At 42.6% G+C, this 19119-nt stretch overlaps 1 protein-coding gene across 7 annotated transcripts in view; it reads right to left on the bottom strand.

Annotated features, from left to right (window-relative positions):
* Nucleotides 1-19119, bottom strand: part of STAU1 (staufen double-stranded RNA binding protein 1) — a 55610-nt gene that overhangs the window by 16215 nt on the left and 20276 nt on the right. For 6 of the 7 annotated variants that reach the window (XM_080813365.1, XM_080813360.1, XM_080813361.1 and 3 more), the window contains 3 exons: nt 14601-14739; nt 12723-12909; nt 2243-2341 (listed from right to left, as the gene is read on the bottom strand). In XM_080813365.1, the coding sequence (XP_080669491.1) occupies nt 2243-2341; nt 12723-12909; nt 14601-14701 (387 nt within the window). In that variant the 5' untranslated portion in view covers nt 14702-14739. Of the gene's footprint in view, nt 1-2242; nt 2342-12722; nt 12910-14600; nt 14740-16696; nt 16854-19119 lie in introns of all 7 variants that reach the window. The other variant, XM_080813359.1, reaches the window with a different exon arrangement.

The raw sequence follows: 19119 nt of genomic DNA, 5'->3' as shown, positions 1-19119 counted from the left end.
AAATCTAAACAAAGTGGGACAGAAGAATCTGGTCTCCAAACCCCACAGAGCAAAGTCAAAATGGCATTCCTTCACTAAGGTTCCAGAGAGCTCTGTGACTCTCAGGGCAACAACTAGTAGGAACAGGTGGCAAGCTTTCCAGAGATCCAGGACCCTGGTGCCAGCAGTCAGCTCTGTAACCCTGAGGTGACCCTGGAAGCCAGGCACCTCCCACTCCCACCATCTTGGCACTCCTCCAACCTCTAAAAATCCTTTCTCATGCTCTACATCAATCCCTCAGCACGAGGAGGAAAGGAGGATTCTTCCCTTTCCTGCAACAAGTACCCAGGAAGACACCTTGTGGTTTTCGGAATGAAGTTCCCCCCTAGCTACTCCTATCTCACTGCCTCCCTCCTCAGTCAAGACAGAGGGAGAAGGGGTGAAGGGACGCAGAGCCAGGTGAGAAGATACAGCCCGAGCCTGGCCGGGGCTCCACCCTCTGGGAGGAGGGGACAGTATAAACCTGGTCCCGCCTGCCAGGGTGGGATAGGGATGGGTGTTGGGGGATGTAGGGTGGCCCCATGACGGAAGTGTAATGTCCCACCCCACCTGTGCCCCATGGCAGGCAGGGAAGCACTGGCAGCTACAGACCAGAAATCAGGACTGAACCCAGGAGCCAGTTCAGGGCACCAGCATGTTAATAAGGGAAGGTATACATTTTATAATGTATAAATGCATGAAGTTTGGGGGTCACTTGTAACTGCAAAAATGCTACAAAATTACAGTGTTTTACAGGATAATAAACTTCAGGGGGACTTTTTAACTGACTGAGCCAACCAGGTGCCCCACAGGGGGACCTTTTAAAGAAAGAAACAGGCCAAAAGAAATTTATGGAGGACTTAAAACTGTTCTAAGTAAATGCCCCATCTCAAATTACATTTGCCTAAGTAACAAAGTCGAAGCATAAAGCATTCTGGAAGACTAAACATATAGTCTTAAGAACTCTGAAAGACCTGGGCACCTGGGGGGCACAGTCAGTCAGGGGTCTTTTTTTTTTCCCCCCCAAAGATTCTTTGAGACAGAAAGAAAAAGAAACAGCACGCGTTGGGGGCAGAGCAGCAGAGGGAGAAGGAGCAGCAGACTCCCCGCTGAGCAGGGAGCCCAATCCCAGGCTCCAGGATCCCAGGATCCTGACTTGAGCCAAAGGCAGATGCTTTTTTTTTTTTTTTAAAGATTTTATTTATTTATCTGAGAGAGAGAGAGTACAGAGAGAGAGAGAGAGAGCGAGAGCATAAGCAGTGGGAATGGAAGAGGGAGTGGCAGGATCCCTACCGAGCAGGGAGTCAGACGTGGGGCTTAATCCCAGGACCCTGAGATCATGACCTGAGCTGAAGGCAGACGCTTAAAGGACTGAGCCACCCAGGCGCCCCTAGGCATCCAACTCTTGATTTCAGCTCAGGTCATGACCTCGGGGTCATGAGATTGGGCTCCACAAGATTCTCTCCCTTTCTCCTTCTCTCTCTACCCCTTGTCCACTGTCTCTGCCCTCCCTCACTCTCTCTCAAAAAAACAAACAAAAAACCCACCTCTGAAAGACCAAAGAATTGATAAAGATATCTGCATTGTACACTGAAACACAACCTTGCATAACCAAGTGTGGAAACCAAAAGGATCTGCAAAGAATTCGCCATGTGTCAGACCATTCCGCAAAACTTACTAACCTCCCTCACCTGCCCCGTGTATCTGGACTCACTGGGTCTTTGAAGGAAACACATACTAAATGTACCTTTGTTTTCCACTTTGAACTAACAACCCATTAGTTATGGTTTTTAAGACTGTAAGGTCTCCAACACGAAATGAAGTTATTAGAAAGGTGACTTACAGGGCAAATGCTGGACAAGGACGAAACTGACGCCTTGTTAACTCCAGCAATTCCTAGGGACCAAAGAAGATTAACGTTTCGGGGGTAACAGAGTCTTTGAGAGTTTTATGAAAACAACGGACCCTCTCCAGAAAACCATGAGAACACAAACACAGTCTTCTTCAAAACCATGCTGAGAGGCTCATCGACCTACCAAGACCATCCAGGGACTGCAGCCCCGAAGAAGAGAATATTGCTTTGCTAAACATAAAACCTGAGTCTTAAACCTGAAGGTTCACAGGTTTGTGATGATAATCCCAAGGTTATTTAGGATAAAAATCATCCCAATGATGAATGCCAACAGTATTTTACAGTAGAGTCCTACATCTGAAGCAAGCTTACCTCAAAATTCACAGGCAAGTTCCGTTTAAGTGCAATCTCAAACACTTGACTTATTTCCGATTTATTGAGATTTTCTTCTTCTGATTCTCTTCCATTCACCTAAAGAAAAAAATAACTGTTCAGTAGTTAACCCTTATGAAAAACTGTCAACATCCCAGCTATGATAAACCTTAAGCACTGAACCATGGCTTCACGAAGTGAGCGCTACCCCAGGGGGCAAGACCACCTGTGTGCCATGTGGCAGTGAATTTAAAGGTTTAAAAAAAAAAAAAAAAGTATTATTTCACACTTGGGTCAGCTTGTACCTCGTAAATTCACCATAAACAACCCCACACCTAACAGACTTGGGGGTATGAATCAGCCTCCTCGTGGCCCAACCACACTTGCCCACAGCTGCTCGGGAAGAGTGACGGACTCCCAAAGCCTTCCTTGAGGCCCGGCAAGCCACATTTTGGAAAATGTCAGAATACAGACAGCTCTGTGTAGGACATGACAAGTTCAAATAGAAATCTCTCCATTAAGTATGCAGGTTTCTCATTTGGACATAAATCCCTGGAAACCCACTTTTTAAAAGAAAAAAAAAGGACACAACAGAAATTACGAAATTGTGTACAAAATCTTGTCCTCACTGCTGCTAGCAAAAATGTAAGTGCAGGGCACCTGGGTGGCTCAGTTGGTTAAGCAACTGCCTTCGGCTCAGGTCATGATCCTGGAGTCCCGGGATCGAGTCCCACATCGGGCTCCCAGGTCCAAGGGGGAGTCTACGTCTCCCTCTGACCTTCTCCCCTCTCACGCTCTCTCTCACTGTCTCTCTCTCTCAAAGAAATAAATAAAATCTTAAAAAAAAAATGCAAGTGCAAACTAATCAAGTCTGCTCAACAAAGGCTGAGACTCTCCAACAAGGTTCATTTACAGTCCTCCAGCCGGGGCTGGGATGAGGGAGGGCGGAGCTCTCCTCGGTGCAAGCTGTTCACTGCACTCTCCAGGGCGGCAGCGAAAACGAGAATCCAGATGAGCTCAGTAATAGCAATGCCCCCCTCCCTGCAAATCATGGCAAGAGAGCTGCATTTTTCTTCATATTATTGCGATTCTTTTATCAGAGAATTTGTAAAATCCTATTTCCAAGACTAGAACTTTCTGAAAGAACCCATGGCTAAAACTGCAGAATAGGCAAAATGCAGGACTATCCAGGATTTTATTGGTTGTGCATTTCTATACATTCATCAGATAGATCTTACACCTCAGTGGATCAAATATTTCCCACTATAATGAAAAAAGAAAGCCTCTTAAGTTAAAAATACTAATGCCATCAAGAATATAATTCTATACCAGTAAATTCATCCCAGACACTCTCTACTTATCTCTCCTGCCAAGATGGCGGTATTCGCTTTCTACTTCGCCTTCTGCATGGTCAGAACTATTTGCATAGCATTTCTGGTGTCTTTATTAACTTAAAAGATACTTTTATTCTTGTTTAAATCATAAGCAGAAAGAGGGCCTGACTTTTTATGAGAGCATCTTTAAAGCCAGAAATCTTCAAGCAAGATGACTTAGAGCTCCGTGGAGGTTTGGTTTAAAATTTATTTTTTAAACAAGTTTTAAACTTAAAACAAGCAAACAAAAACCTACCCTATATTTTACTATTTCAACAAATGGTGCTTAGAAAAATGGATTTCCATATGCAAACAACAAAAACAAAATTTAAAAAAATCACCCTACACCATATATAAAAATTACCTCAAAATGGATGAAGGCCTAACATAAGGACTAAAATCATAAAACTCTTAGAAGAAAATATCAGGAAAAAACTTCATGACGCTGGATGTGGCAGTGACTTCTTGGATAGCAGACAGAAAACAGAGGCAACAAAAGAAAAAGCCAATAAACTGAATTGCATCAAAATCAAACACTTTGGTGCATCAAAAGACACTCTCAAGAAAGTAAAGACGACCCACAGACAGGAGAAAGTATGTGCAAATCATAGATCTGATGAAGAATTAATATCTAGAATATACCAACAACTCAACGACAAACAATCCAGTTTGAAAATGTTGGGAAAGGACTTGAATAGACATTTTCTGAAGAAGGCAGAAATGAAGACATGAAGAAGGCCAGTGAGTACATGAGCTCAGCATCACTCATCATTAGGGAAATGCAAGTCAAAACCACAATGAGACACCACTATGCATCCCCCCTTAAGAATGGCCGCAGAAAACAGCAAGTGTTAGCGAGCCGATGGAGCAGTGGGACTCCCAGGGCATCCTGGGAATATATTATCCTGGGAATATATTATATTCCCACCCAATCCTGGTGGGAATATAAAATGGCCCAGCCTCTGCGCAAAACTGTGGTGGTTCCTCAAAAAGTTAAACATAGATTTACAGGATGATCCAGCAATTACATGAGCAGATACGTACTCGAAAGAATTAAAGGTAGGGACACAAACAGGTACTGGGACGCCTATGTTTATAGCAGCATTATTCAAGTAGCCAAAAAGTGAAAACAACTGAACATCCAACAACAGATGAATGGATACACAAAACATGGAACGGTCACATAACGAAGTATTACTCAGCCTTAAAAAGAAATGAAATGCTGACACATGCTACAACATGGATGGACCTTGAAAACATGATAAATGAAATAAACCCGACAACAAAAGATGAATATCCACTTATATTAGGTATCTAGAATGGGCAAACGCACAGAGACAGAAGTAGAATAGATGTTCCGGGGTGTGGGGGATGGAGGGAAAGTTACTGTTTAATGCACACAGAGTTTCAATGTGAGATGATAAAAAAAAGTTCTGGAAACGGGCAGTAGTGACAGCTGTGCACCACTGAGAATACATTCGGTGCCACAGAACTGCGCACTTCAAGAATGGTTATAACGGCAACCTTTATATTAATCTTTGAAAAGCAACTAAAAAAAGTATGTTCCGTACCAAATATTAACACCCTAGAGACTGTCAACACATTAACTTATGCTAACAAGTTAGGTCATTTTTGTGCACAATTCAGATTTTGGACAGCTGTTTACTCGAAGGATATCCAGAGGTTTTTAAGCAGATAAGCTGTTAAAACAAAGGCTCCACTCGGATACTGAGTAACTGTTCATGAAACCAGAACAAAAGTTGGAAATAAACTGGGTGCTGAGGCTAAAATAAGACTTCAGCCACTGTGCGTGTACTCCGATTTTCAAATCCGTTGTTCATTTTACCAGCCCAATTAGTTTTAGCTTTTAATTATGACCTATTTCAAACATTCAGAAAAGTTAAATAATGTAACAGGCAATTGTGCTGGATTTTTTTTTTAAGATTTTATTTATTTATTTGACAGACAGAAATCACAAGTAGACAGAGAGGCAGGCAGAGAGAGAGGAAGGGAAGCAGGCTCCCCGCTGAGCAGAGAGCCCGATGCCCAGGACCCCGAGATCATGACCTGAGCCGAAGGCAGAGGCTTTAACCCACTGAACCACCCAGGCGCCCCAATTGTGCTGGATTTAACAAATGTCCCAACATTAAGAACTACTGACATGAAATTTTAATTTTTTTAAGGAAAACAACGAAGCTCTTCTCACTCTCCTTTCCATGGCAGACTTACTCATGGTTTTTAAAACGGGAATATACTGCTCTCTGTTGTTTTAATGGGTGAAAACAATATATGGTATAATTCTGTGTTCTGAAAATTCACATATATCATTATCACTATGATTACCTTCCCAAATACTATAAAATTCAAACTTAGAAGTCTACACTAATCAAATGCTCCTCTCCTATTTTATATACTGAGCTTCCATATAAGCCTGACGGAAAACAACAATCCAATGCACAAACCTGAACTGTAAGCCAGTGTTTCTTAACCGCAGCAGCAGCAGAACCCCTTGGGAGCTCCGCAAAGACAGATGCTCACTAGATTCCTACTCCAGATGAAGGAACTTACATTTTTTTCAGGTAGGGCTTAAAGATCCATTCTATTTATACTGCCTTTTTTTTTTTTTTTAAAGACTCCAGCTGATTTTACAAGAGTGGTTTCTCTAAGCCATTGTTTCTCTAAGGGATTTCAATAGGGACAAAGCGGCCAGTAAAATAAAAATGCAAAACAAGAAACAAAGATATACATTTACTTGGAAGTGAGATTATGTTGCTCTTTTACATAATTTTGATATTATCTGGAGTGAACAACATGTTGCAATGGGAAAGCAGCAAAATGAGTCAAAAACAAATCCACAAATACCATTCCCAGTAAAATGGGGAAACTGTAGTGGAGCCTTAGTCTTACCTTCATGAAGTGGGAATTACTGTTAACATCAATTCCATAGTGTATGGTTCAGCAATAAAATCTAGGCAACATTAAAAAAAGAAAAAAACACTCTGAACCATGCTTAACCCTCAGTATGCCAGAAAAAAATAGTCATCTCACCATTTACTGTCTGGCTCCAACAGACTCTTTATTTTTCTATATTTAGTCATTCTACAACTAACATACAGAATAAAAGGACAAGAATCTTTTCCTTAGAGATTTTAACAAGAAATTAAAACAGCAGGGCATCTGGGTGGAGCAGGGCACCTGGGTGGCTCAGTCAGTTAGGCACAAGACTTTGGAATCTGGCTCAGGTCATGATCTCAGGTCAAGGGACAGAGGACCACATTGGGCATTGCACTGGGCAGGGAGTCTGAGATTTTTCTCTCTCCTCTGCCCTCCCCCTACCTCACACCCCCACTTGTTCTCTGTAAAATAAATACATAAATGTACAAAAAAGAAGAAGAAGAAGAAGAAGAAGGAGGAGGAGGAGGAGGAGGAGGAGGAGGAGGAGGAGGAGGAGAAGAAATAATAAAAATAGCAAATCCAAGTTTCTATTCTAGGTTTGTAGTCTGGAAGGCATTTATGTACCCCAAATGGACACAGTCCGTTAAATGCAGCTAATGGCTCATCACCCAGCGCGTCTGAACTTAGAGCACACCCCACCTGCAGCAATGCCATTTTCCAAATCCATTCCCAGTGAGTTCTAGCTTATCGTGACTTCTGACTCTTCTGGTAGTGGTATCATCAGAACACACTACTTGTGGAACTGACTCATAACTGTATCGAAGAGAGAACAGCTATCTTCTTTGCTCCCTAACTACAAAATGCTTTCATTTTTAGATCTGTGAACCCCCAAAGAAGGATCTAATGAGTTTTTTCATGGTCTTAACATCTATATCCTCCCAAGGACCTTTGTACACACACCTCCTTTTGCATTTGTCCACTTGTTTTGTGGACCGTAAGTGGTGAGAAATAAATTCTGGTGGCCAAATATCATAAAAATTGAAAGAATGTTGTTACGCATACTTTTAAAAAAATCAAAACAGGATGTTCCCGATTCTTGTCACAAAATAATGTGTGACAATGTCCTTTCTATTGAATGGCAGAAGAGAATACACATTTCCTTTTCATACACCATAAAAATATACTATCCCCTCTCGATCCTCCAGTTTGGGAGAGCTTATCTAAGATGCCGTCTGAAGATTTACAGTCTGAGATTCGCTTCAACTCTCGATCCCACCATCACCACTGGAGTCCAGGGCATGCTCTCACTTGTCTAATAACGGGAAGGTCTTCCTCTGTCATCTTTCTTCCTTTTGCCATTAGAGGCAAAGAAAAATTCTGCCTCTGCACCTGAGTTCAGGGAAAGCTAAGAGCACAGGAAAAAGATGGGGTCTCCGGTCTTCTGCATCTTCTGAGGAGGAGGCGCCACAGCAGGCAGTGCAGCAAGGCGCTCCTCACGGCGATGCAACGAGGAGTATCTCCCTGCTGCGGCAGCCAGCCTGGGACAGCATCGCTGCCCGGGACAGCATCGTCTCTCCGTGTCCTTGTCTCTGAGCCTTGCTCAGCATGTTTAGGGATGGATGACGAAGAGTGCTGAGATGATACGTAGGAAGACAAACAGCAGCAGGCCTCGCTCAAGACAAAGGAAAACTTAGATTCCCTAAGGGGAAGATTTCCAAAAGTGTCCAAAGGACCTACGTGGTCAGGGGCGCCTGGGTGGCTCAGTGGGTTAAAGCCTCTGCTTTCGGCTCGGGTCATGATCTCAGGGCCCTGGGATCGAGCCCCGCGTCGGGCTCTCTGCTCAGCGGGGAGCCTGCTTCCTCCTCTCTCCCTGCCTGCCTCTCTGTCTGCTTGTGATCTCTCTCTGTCAAATAAATAAATAAATAAATAAAATCTTTAAAAAAAAAAAATAAAAAAAAATAAAAAAAAATAAAAAAAAAAAAAAAGGACCTACGTGGTCAGTGTTTAAAACAGAATGGATTTTATTCTACTTAAAAAAGTATGTTTTCTCTCTTTGTTCTTTGTAAGATCTCCAGAAAAGAATACAAGTCACACAGTATCACTCCTTACAGAGCCTGAAGAAGAAGCTCAAAAAATGAAAATTGGGTCCAACAGACCCGGAAGAACAATAAAAATCGAAGTCTCCAATTTTCAATTTTAGTTTAGACCCCACCTAAATACACCTAAATCCCTGGCCCAAGTGAACGTTAAGACTCAAGACCAGAAGAGCTATGTGTATTTATTTTTACACAAGTACTATTTTTTTTTAAAAAGGTACAATTTTTTTTTTTGAAGTCTGTCTCCTACCACCACCACCAAGAGAAACTACTTTTAAAGCTTGATGCAGCCTTCAAGACTGAAACTATGTGCAACCAAATATATACACAGGCACACAAACATACACACGGTAGGCACTTCTACTGACTGAAACACAAACAGGGTCACACTATCTATAAAATTACAGCTCTAAGGTTCTTAATTCCTTTCCTACCCTTGTAGCGTGGGCCTCCTTTCATGCCTATGTGTACAGATCTACCACACCCTGCCGACAGGAAGCTAGCTCCTGTTTCGTCTATTACAAATAGTGTAGCCATTAGCCATCTTGCTCCTAGCAGCTCAAACACTGAGTAAGTCATTCCTTATTACCATAAACCTTAGATTTAAAAACAAACAAAAACCAAAAAGCATATTCCTAGAGCAGGACTTTTACACAGGCTGCTGCCATTCTGCTTCTGTCTGGTCTCTGCTCCAATGCCACTTCCTCAGAAAGAACTTCTCTGAACGCATCACCGTCACTCCAATTTAAAGGAGACATCTGGGGTGCCTGGGTGGTGTAGTTGGCTAAGTGTCTGACTCCTGGTTTCAGCTTAGGTCATGATCTCGGGGTCACAGGATTGAGCCCCACACTGGACTCTACACTCAGCACGGAGCCCACCTGAAATGCTCTTTCCCTCTCTCTGTGCCCCTCTGGTTCATGGGCGCGCGCGCGCTCTCGCTCTCTCTCTCTCAAATAATAAATAAATAAATAAGACATCTGACACTCTCATAATACTTGTTACTTCCCACCCTAGCACTCACTGCACCTTGATGATTCTAATGTTAACATTTGTCAGCTGCTCAATGAAACCCCACCAGGGAAGCGACACGGCTGTGGTTTTTTCCCTCAGGGCCTAGCACAATGCCTATCGTCAAGGGACCTGACTGTATCTGCCTTGTAGGCAGAAACTGTTGTCTTTATTAGCCATGTTCTAGAGAAGATGAATTGATCCACCACACAATCATATGCCCTACAAATCGTCAACAGCAAAACGAACAGTTTGCTTAAATTATAATTTCCAACCCTGGCAGGCCAGGGGCAAACACAATGCTCACACCCTGTTGGCAGAGGTCTAAAATGATACTATCTTTCTAGCGGGGAACGTGGCCATCTACACTGCCATGCATTTCCACTCCAGGTCCGTGGCTCATAAAAACAGTCTCAGACTTGCACAAAGATTTAACCACGACAGTGTTCTTCACTACCTATTTTCTAATGCTCTGTAGCCATTAAAAAGTGCTCAGATGACAGCTGAGTTTGAGTCCTCCCAGGAATTTTAAGTAATAGGCATGACAATGTATTCATGATAAGCAGTTCTGTGAAAAAAAGTGGTTACCATACAATATCACCCCACTTCTGTTAAACAGATGCATGTATTTACTTAAATATGCAGTGACATCCACCAAAATGTTTAATTTTTAAATTTTTATCATTCATATGCATCAACTGTAAGTAAACCAAGTTAAAGATACTTTTTTTTTTTTTAATATTTTATTTATTTGAGAGAGAGAGCACAGGCAGTGGGAGCAGCAGGCAAAGTGAGAGGGAGAAGCAGGCCCCTTGTGGGGCAGGGAGCCAGGCGTGGGTTTGATCCCAGGACCCTGGGATCACAACCCGAACTGAAGGCAGATGCTTAACCAACTGAGGCACCCAGGCGCCCCTAAAGATACCTTCTAAAAATGTCCCCCTTGGGGCACGTGGGACTCCAACTCTTGATTTCAGCTCAGGTCATGATCTAAGGACCCTGAGATCAATGCCCAAGTTGGGCTCTGCACTACGTGTGCAGCCTATTTGGGATTTTCTCTCTCTCGCTCCCTCTCCCTTTGCCCCTCCCAGCTCACTTGCACGTGTGCTCTCTTTCTCTTAAAATTAATTAATTAATTAAAATAAAAAACATAATGTCTCTCTTCGCGTCCTACTACCCACCCACCCAGGAGGCCTGGTAAATCACTGAGGCTAAGTGTTTCATTAATCAGCACAAAGGAAGTCTCATCGGACTCCATTCTAGTTTCTGCAGCACGGGTTACGCCTGTCTCAGCCATTCTGAAGGGCACTGTCTCTATCTCAAACCATAGAGAACTAGAACAGGGGCTCGAGGAGATTTACCATTACTCTCAGCAAAGCTCTGTCCAGATGCCAGATGCGCCCGTGAAGCTCAGCTCAGGAGACCGCGTCCCTTCCCCCTCTGCCCTGTCAGGCGGGAGCTGCCCACGCAATGCTCCAGGACCATGGGGTCCGAATGGAGACACCCAACGGGTACCTGCCCTTTTCAACAATACAGGGAGAACTTCCAAGAAGGATTCAAAGTGGGGTGGCCGCCTGAGGGGGAAGCACTGAGAATACTTAGGACCAGGGGTTCCCAAACCCTGATCGAGCTTTAGAGCTACTCCAAGAGCACATTTAAAAAGGAAAAAAAAAAAGAAAGAAAGAAAGAAAAGCAAAAGACAGACTCCTATTAGAATCATGTGGGTTGGACCAAGGAATTTTTTTTTTTAAACTTCTCAAGTGGTTCTGAAGCAGACAGCCCACATACCAGTGTTCAGCGATCGTTTAACAACTGCTGGCTACGAAAAACTGAGAAATAACTACCCCATCTGACTCCAATTACATTAGCACCAAAGTGAAGTCAAAATATGCAAAGCCTCCAAAATGACTCAGATTATACTACCTACTGCCTCTGACAAACCTCACCAGTGAGAAGCCTGTCCCTTTAACTCCATGAAATCGCCCTCTTCTAAATTACAGTCTGTTCTTTTACTTGGTCCTCAGTGGACCCTGGAAACAGATCATCTGTTTTAAAATGTGTGACACACCATAAATAAAAAGTCAGACTTTCTAAGACCTATGTTCCTATTCAGTCACAAGGCGTTACAGAGATTTTAAAAACCTGGCCCCCAAATTCTTTGACAAATTCTTCTCATCCAGAAGTAGGGTTCTTAACTTTGTCAATGTACTAAAAGCAACTGAATCTGTACATTTAAAACAGTTAAAACTGTTGAATTTATGTAGTGTGAATTTCATCTAATCAATAAAAAGGGAGGTTTCTGTATTTCCGCCTTTTGAATCTGGACTCTGTGCCTCCTTGACCCGTAGAATACAGCAGAAGCAACGCTGTGGGGATTTCTGGGCTTAGCCCTTAAGAAACTGGAAGCTGCTTCCTTTTCTGTCTTCTAGGATACTCGCTCTTAGAAGCCAGCACCATACCATGAGGATGGGGAAGCAGCCTCTGCTCAGGTTAACAGAGGACACAGAGGTACTCAGGCCAGAGCCCCTGCAGAGCTCCCAGCCGACGCCAGCACCGACTTTCAGCCGAGTGAGGGAGTCATCTTGAAAATGGATGCTCTGGCACCTGCAGAACCACCTTAGCCAAAGCGATAGAGAGCAGAGACCATCTCCCATGCAGAGCCCTGCCTAAACTGCAGATACGTGAGCAAAATAAATGCCGAGAGGTGTTAAGCCACTAGGTTTTGTAATGGTTTGTTACGCAGCAAGAGGTAACTAGCACTTCAACGTAACAGAGCAGCTGGTCAAAAATTGGCTGTAGAAAATTCTCCAAGCTGGTATTGTATACTGCAGTCGATTTGGACAAGCACGATCTTTTGCACCGAAGAATTCTTCCACGCATGTACTTCGCAATTCAACTGAGTCACAATCTTTCTACCATGTTCACTCAAAACTATACCATGGAGGAAAAAGGCATCTTTCTTGCTAAAATATTTTCTTAAGGGGGTGGGGGGGGGGGCCAGAAAGCTACAGAGCACAAAATCATGTACGCTACCAAATAGCAAACATTACGGATAGCTCTCAATGCATCTTCTCAGAAAAAGCCCCCAAGAGGATGCCTCTCCCCACGCACCTGCTCGCCCAGTCGCCTCCCCTCCGGCCTCTCCGGCGGCGGCTCGCTCTGCAGGGTCCGCAAGGCTTTCGCAGCCGCGTCATGTTTTGCGGCCTGCCTCGTCTTGCCTTTCCCGTTAAATTGTTGTCCTCCCACGGAAAGCTCAACTTGATAAAGTAAAGGTGGTACTGGAAATGGGTAAAAATACCTGAAAGTAAAAAGAGGGTTAGCAGAGTTACAACCTTAGATCATTAAGTCACCTGTATGTTCCTTCCTGGTAAATTCTGGGTCTTGCCCTCATCACGGGTCCTAAATCAGATCAGGCTTCCTTGCCATGAAGGACTCCTCCTCAGTACACACGGAGATTTCGTAGGCTTACACCGGATTAGAACTGGCACACAGGATGAGCAAATACTATTTAGGCAACAACCTTATGTTCCACAGAATGGACTAGTTTACAGATTACATGAGTTCAATTTGTAATGCTAAACCAAATTTACAAAATCTAAAATGAATTGGGCTTTGCCCGAGGTAGAAAACTTAACTTGCTCTTTCTCATATCTGAGAGTCACAGTTGCCTGTCTCCAGAAAAGGCTGGGAATTTTTTAACAAAAGTTTCTTGTTTTTTTGTTTTTTTTAGAAAGGGCCCCTATTTCTGGAAACCCCAACAAGTCTACAGCCTGGCAGAGCCTGGCTTCTCACATTTCAGAGCTTGTACTTTTTAAATGGCTTTGCTTCCATCCAAGTCAGGCAGAGAAAGGAAGACTTCCATTCCGATCATCAGTCTATCCACTAACGTCTGGACTGCCAACAGGAGGTTTTTAATACGTGATGTTTTCAGGGTTTCAATTAGTATTTTACTGCACCTGTACTCCAAGGCTATTACAAAGCACAGAAGCTCCAAGTCAAAAAGTACCCGATAACCAATAATTAGCAAATTCAGGGGTGCCTGGGTGGCTCAGTCGGTTGGGCATCTGCCTTTGGCTCAGGTCATAGTCTTGGGGTCCTGGGACTGGGCCCTGCATCAGGCTTCCTGCTCAGCAGGAAGTCTGCTTCTCCTCCCCCAGTCTCTATCCCCTCTTCTGTTCTCTCTCTCTCAAATAAATAAATAAAATCTTTAAAAAAAAAAAAAGAAAAGAAAGAAAGAAAGAAAAAAAACCAGGGGCGCCTGGGTAGCTCAGTGGGTTAAAGCCTCTGCCTTCGGCTCAGGTCATGATCTCGGGGTCCTGGGATCAAGCCCCGAGTCGGGCTCTCTGCTCGGCAGGGAGCCTACTTCCCTCTCTCACTCTCTGCCTGCCTCTCTGCCTACTTGTGATCTCTGTCAAATAAATAAATAAAATCTTAAAACAAAACAAAACACCAAATCTATGGGTGCAGAGAATCTTAGTGTTGTAGGAATCATGCTCAAATTAACAAAGCATTTAAAAGGGTGATCTTTAACCAAATTTTCTCAGGTCATAGCCACACTGCTAGTGAGGAATATGCTCAGGCCCTTGCTAGAGGTAGTTTTGTTTTTAAGGGTTTTATTTATTCACTTGCGAGAGAGAGAGACAGAAACAGAGAGAGCATAAACAGGGGAGAGCCAGAGGGAGGAGGAGAAGCAAATTCCCTGCTGAGCTGGGAACCTGACATGGGGCTCGATCCCAGGATCTGGGAATCATGACCTGAGCTGAAGGCAGAGGCTTAACCATCTGAGCCACCCAGGCACCCCTAGTAACAGGAGTTAAAGGAGCATCAAGACACACTTCCAAAAGTACCAGCACAATTAAGACTGACTTCAACATTTGGCAAGCCTACAGATGACCAAATCATGATATGCTCCACAATCTACAGATTTTATTCTTCTGTGTCAAATATGAGCTATATTTTCACCTGTATTTAAAACAAACAGATACATACCTCGGGGGATAAGCACCTCCTCTCATGTTGTAGTTGTAGGTGGACTGCATCCGAGAGTACGGGTCGACAGGCTTGTACATGGGTTTTTTTCCCAGTCTCATGCACAGTGCATTTAGCTCTACCGTAGGGGTTATGCTTTCTGCAACACAGAATCAACATAGAGAACTGGCTGTTTTCTGACCCAAGAATGATGGTCACTAAAATCAGAAAGAATAGCATGCTTTCTACTAATTGGACTCATAATGCATTTCATGAAAGGATCTAAGTACTTCACTGCTAGGCATCAGGTCAGGAAATCCAAGAATCTGCTGTGATTTCTAGATATTAATACACAGTCAACAGCACAAACTACACCGTAAGGGCTACCAGAGGGGCAACAACTAGCACAAGATGCTATCAGTGAAAGCCACTCATTCCGGTTATTAGAAATCAGTTCTAGTGCACATCAAAATCCACGATTAAAAAAAAAATCCCTATGACTGTCCAGATCATTTTACTGTTTGGGAAATCCTTAGCCAGTAAAAGTCTGACTGTACTGACTTGCTGGGTTATTGCCTTACACTTAGAAGTAGGTTTATGCACACTATTTCACAGAATGATGCACTTATTAAGTACTAACTGGATGCAAAGCACTGTGCTAAGGGGATACAATTCTTGCCCCAGAGGATTCAAATAACACAAACACTCTCAAAAACTACTACACAACAGGATGTGTGCTATAAGGAAAGGTGTGGAATCACTGAGGAAGAGACAAGTAAATTGTATCTGGAGAAGACAGATGAGGGTTGCAAAATATTCAGGTATTTCCAATCTCGGTGTTTACATTGGGATTTGACCTGTGAGAGTACTTGTTAGGAAAATGAGTTCTGTTGCCATATAAACAAGAGCAAGTAAAAGTTTTTATCTCAGAATTATCAACTGTAAAAATGCACACTGTTCATATTATAACTTTTTTTTCTTTCAGTTCATCCAGTTCATAAACCGCAAAACACATATAAAAGGAAAACCAGGCTGGAAAGAGTAGTGTCAGTGCACAATCACATTTGAAAACAACACTTTCACATCAAACACAGAACAACACTAGCAATGGCAAAGTTCAACTTAAATGCACACAAAAATCCACTTTAAAATGCCTCTTTAGGATGTATGTAGAGGAAAATAAAAAATGACTTGATTCTGTACTATAACTGTTTCAACTAAATTTAGTACATGAATCAAATCTATAAGGGTATCTTTGGGTTTGCAAAATCAGAGGGTCACAGAAGTAACCAGCTTCTCTCTTCCTAACATAAGAATTTTACTTTTTATAGGATTCATACAGTTGCATTTTAATGTAACCTAAATCATCTTAAGAGCAGTTCAGACCCAGAAAATTTACCTGCAGTAGAGAATGAATCTGAAACACCACGAAGAAATTAAAAGCAACAAGGAAGGTGTGGCCAAGATCCCTCGGATTTCTTCCTGTGTACAAAGGGACTGGGTGGGACGGCTTGGTGTGCCTGACAGGTTGTAGCCACTCCCACCCACCGTGGTACATCAGTGGTTCCCAAGCGTTTACCAGACGCCTTCTCTATTAGTCTTCTCCCAGCTTGGGTCCCTTGTTTGAAGAGATATTATCTACTAAAAGTATTTAAGTAATAAATATTTAAGTTATTTTCTCATTCTGTTTAATAATCAGGAGACATGTAACTGACAATCAGGGTTTCTGATCAACGTCTTATAACTGCTATTTCTACACAGGGTTGAAGTGATTCCAGCTAAGGCCTACATGCTTGGCAATCTGTACAACCCTATTGAGGGACAAAAGATATTTTCGCTAAGATTTTCTGAAACCTTGAAAATTGTTTGGTGACACCCCCCACCTCTCAGGACCTTCTTTCCAGATCCTCAGGAGTCACGGGACCAGAGATTGGGAACCAATGCTTTAGATTTCGAGTATGGTTAAGGATTCTGAAAAGGTAAGCGTTTGCCACTGGTAGTGTAGAAACTGTGCTTTCAAAGTCAACAAGTTAGTTAAGAAAGAATTCATATACATACTAAACGGGTACCTCTAAACACACTTTTGAAAGGAACCTGTCTTGGCCCACGCATAATACCTGGATTCCTTCCTTCGCTACGAAAAGGGCGGACTATGGGTTTAGGAAATTTTGTTCCTTCCAAAGCTTTGGCAGCAGCTGTGTGCTGGGCTTTTTTAATACTAGTTCCTTCAGCTTCCCAGTGCTGATCTCCAAGTGTTAGCTGTACTGTAAACACCTACAAATGAAAATTGTGAGCTCTCAATTCATGATACCTGATGTTGACTACAGTATGTCACTTGGACCTTGAACATTTCTTATGGCCTTGGTTTAAAAGGCCTGATCATTATCTTGGCAATTTATCCCTTCATCCCCATTTTTTGTTGTTTTTATAAACACCAAAATATATATATATCATTGACCAGCATTGAATAGCATTCTATGACAAAACTATGCTTTGAAAAATGGGGGTAAGCACAGAGATTAAGAAATGTTTTCCTACATATTAAATATTAGACACCGATTATTTGGAAGTCATCCAAATAGAAACTGTCTTCCAACTACTTCTCATGGAAGAAATATAGCAAACCTGATTTAGACACAAAGTAGTATCTCATATAAATTTAGACATTTGTTTTGATGTTCTCATGCATTTGTGGTCTCTTGTGTGAAAACACAATCCCAGAAGGACAAAATCTGGAATAAATTTGGGAATGTCACCCAGGCTCTTTAAAAAAAGCTGCATTCTACTTTCCTAAGACTTTATTATTCAGACACTCCCTCCACCTTCAGAAGAAAATCTGATCCACAGCAAGCAAAGATCTAGAAACGTTTCTGAACTCAAGGAGGCATTCGACACAGCAAATTCTGTCCTCAGCAAATGCTGACAATGGCAAGTCTCTTTATTCCTTTTTAAGCATAAAGGTAACCCAAATACATACTCCATTCTTAAAATTAGGTTACGTTAATCCTATCAGAACTGAATTAATACTCGGTCAAAAAATATGGCCCATCATACCACAGTGGTTCTCTAACTTTGGTGCTCATCCAGGAGGCCTGGTAAAATACACATGCCCAGGGATTTTGACTGAGGAGTAAGAGGGGAGACGGGAGCAAATGTATCTTTAGTAAACTCCCCTTGTCATTCTGACGCACGTGAAGTTTGAGACTCACTAGTGTGGAATTTAGCAAAACCAACTGGAGCTTTTATTTTTCTGCTTTTTCTTTATCACTGGCTAGCACCCTGTTGCATCTACAAATAATCTACGTAAGAAACGCTGATGTGAATACATCCACATCATCTGAAAATGTCCAGATCATTGAAATTGGGTGCCTGAAGGGATGGGTGCGACTTGCCTTCACAGCCAATTTTTCTTGTAGGTCTTAACTTCAGGATTCCCTCAGTACACAGCTTCCACTAAAGGGGAAAAATAAAAAAATCCTCATCCCACTGAACCCGTAGGGGGTCCCCTGAATTAATGCTGCAGTTCACAAGGTTACTCATTTAGCACCGAGAGCACGGACTCAAACCCGCGGCTAGCCCGAGCAGCCAAAGAGCAGCTGCCCGCAGCGCTGAGCAATCCCCCGGGCAGTTCATGGTCCTTTCATGGAAAGACACTGAGGGGAAAAAGCTAAAAAAACAAAGAGTTAATTTTATCAACAGTCTTGCCTTTCTCCAGCACTTTCCCCATCCGCGCTGTTGCCGCTCTGCTGCCTCCCACGTGGAGGGTTGGTAGCGAGGTTACAATCTAGGTTTTAATAGAATTAAAACGATATCACTCCACTGACTTTTTAAAGAGTCTAACAGTCACCTAGGAGGGAGTCACTTTTCCTCTTTCAATAACCTGAAGGTTAAAAAAAAGGGGGGGGGGCAGTTACAGACTGAACACACAGCTAAATTACCTACAGTACCACTGAAGTTTAAATGAAAAAGTACACATTTCAAAAAATACCAAGAACAGTTAATAAAGGGAATCCCAAAGTTAAGGTCTACAAAAAAAATCCTGTAGCACAAACAGAACAGTTATAGAAAATCACTAATTGCCTTCCAAAAGTAAAGAAACATTTCAAATATGATCATGCTTTAGAATGTTAAAACCAGCTTCACCTGAGTAGAAATTTCTGTGTTTCTTAAATGCATAATAATGACTACCATTTCTGAAGCACTCACTAACTGCCAGGCACTGTGCTCCACACTTTTAACATATAGTCTCTCATTTAATTCTCACAGTAGGCCTATTTGGGTAGGTATTATCCCCACTTTACAGAAGAGGAGACTGAGGTTCCAAAAAAAGCAGTAGCTTGCCCAAGGTCACACAGCTAGAAGCAGCTGAGATTTACACCCAGATCTGTCTCACACCAAAGGGGACTCACCTAACCACACTTTGGTGCCTACTTAGGACTGTGGCTGATGTTACTTTTAGTCACACGAAATGGGAAACTTGATTCAAGGCTTGAGGTTTGCATGTCAAGAAAAATGAGGTGTAAAGAGACCAATAACTCAT

This window comes from Martes martes (genome assembly GCF_963455335.1).
Source record: "Martes martes genome assembly, chromosome: 9".
NCBI classification, from domain to species: Eukaryota; Metazoa; Chordata; class Mammalia; order Carnivora; family Mustelidae; genus Martes; species Martes martes.
The sequence above is the reverse complement of the archived record's forward strand: the minus strand, read 5'-3'. Positions and strand labels throughout refer to the sequence as shown.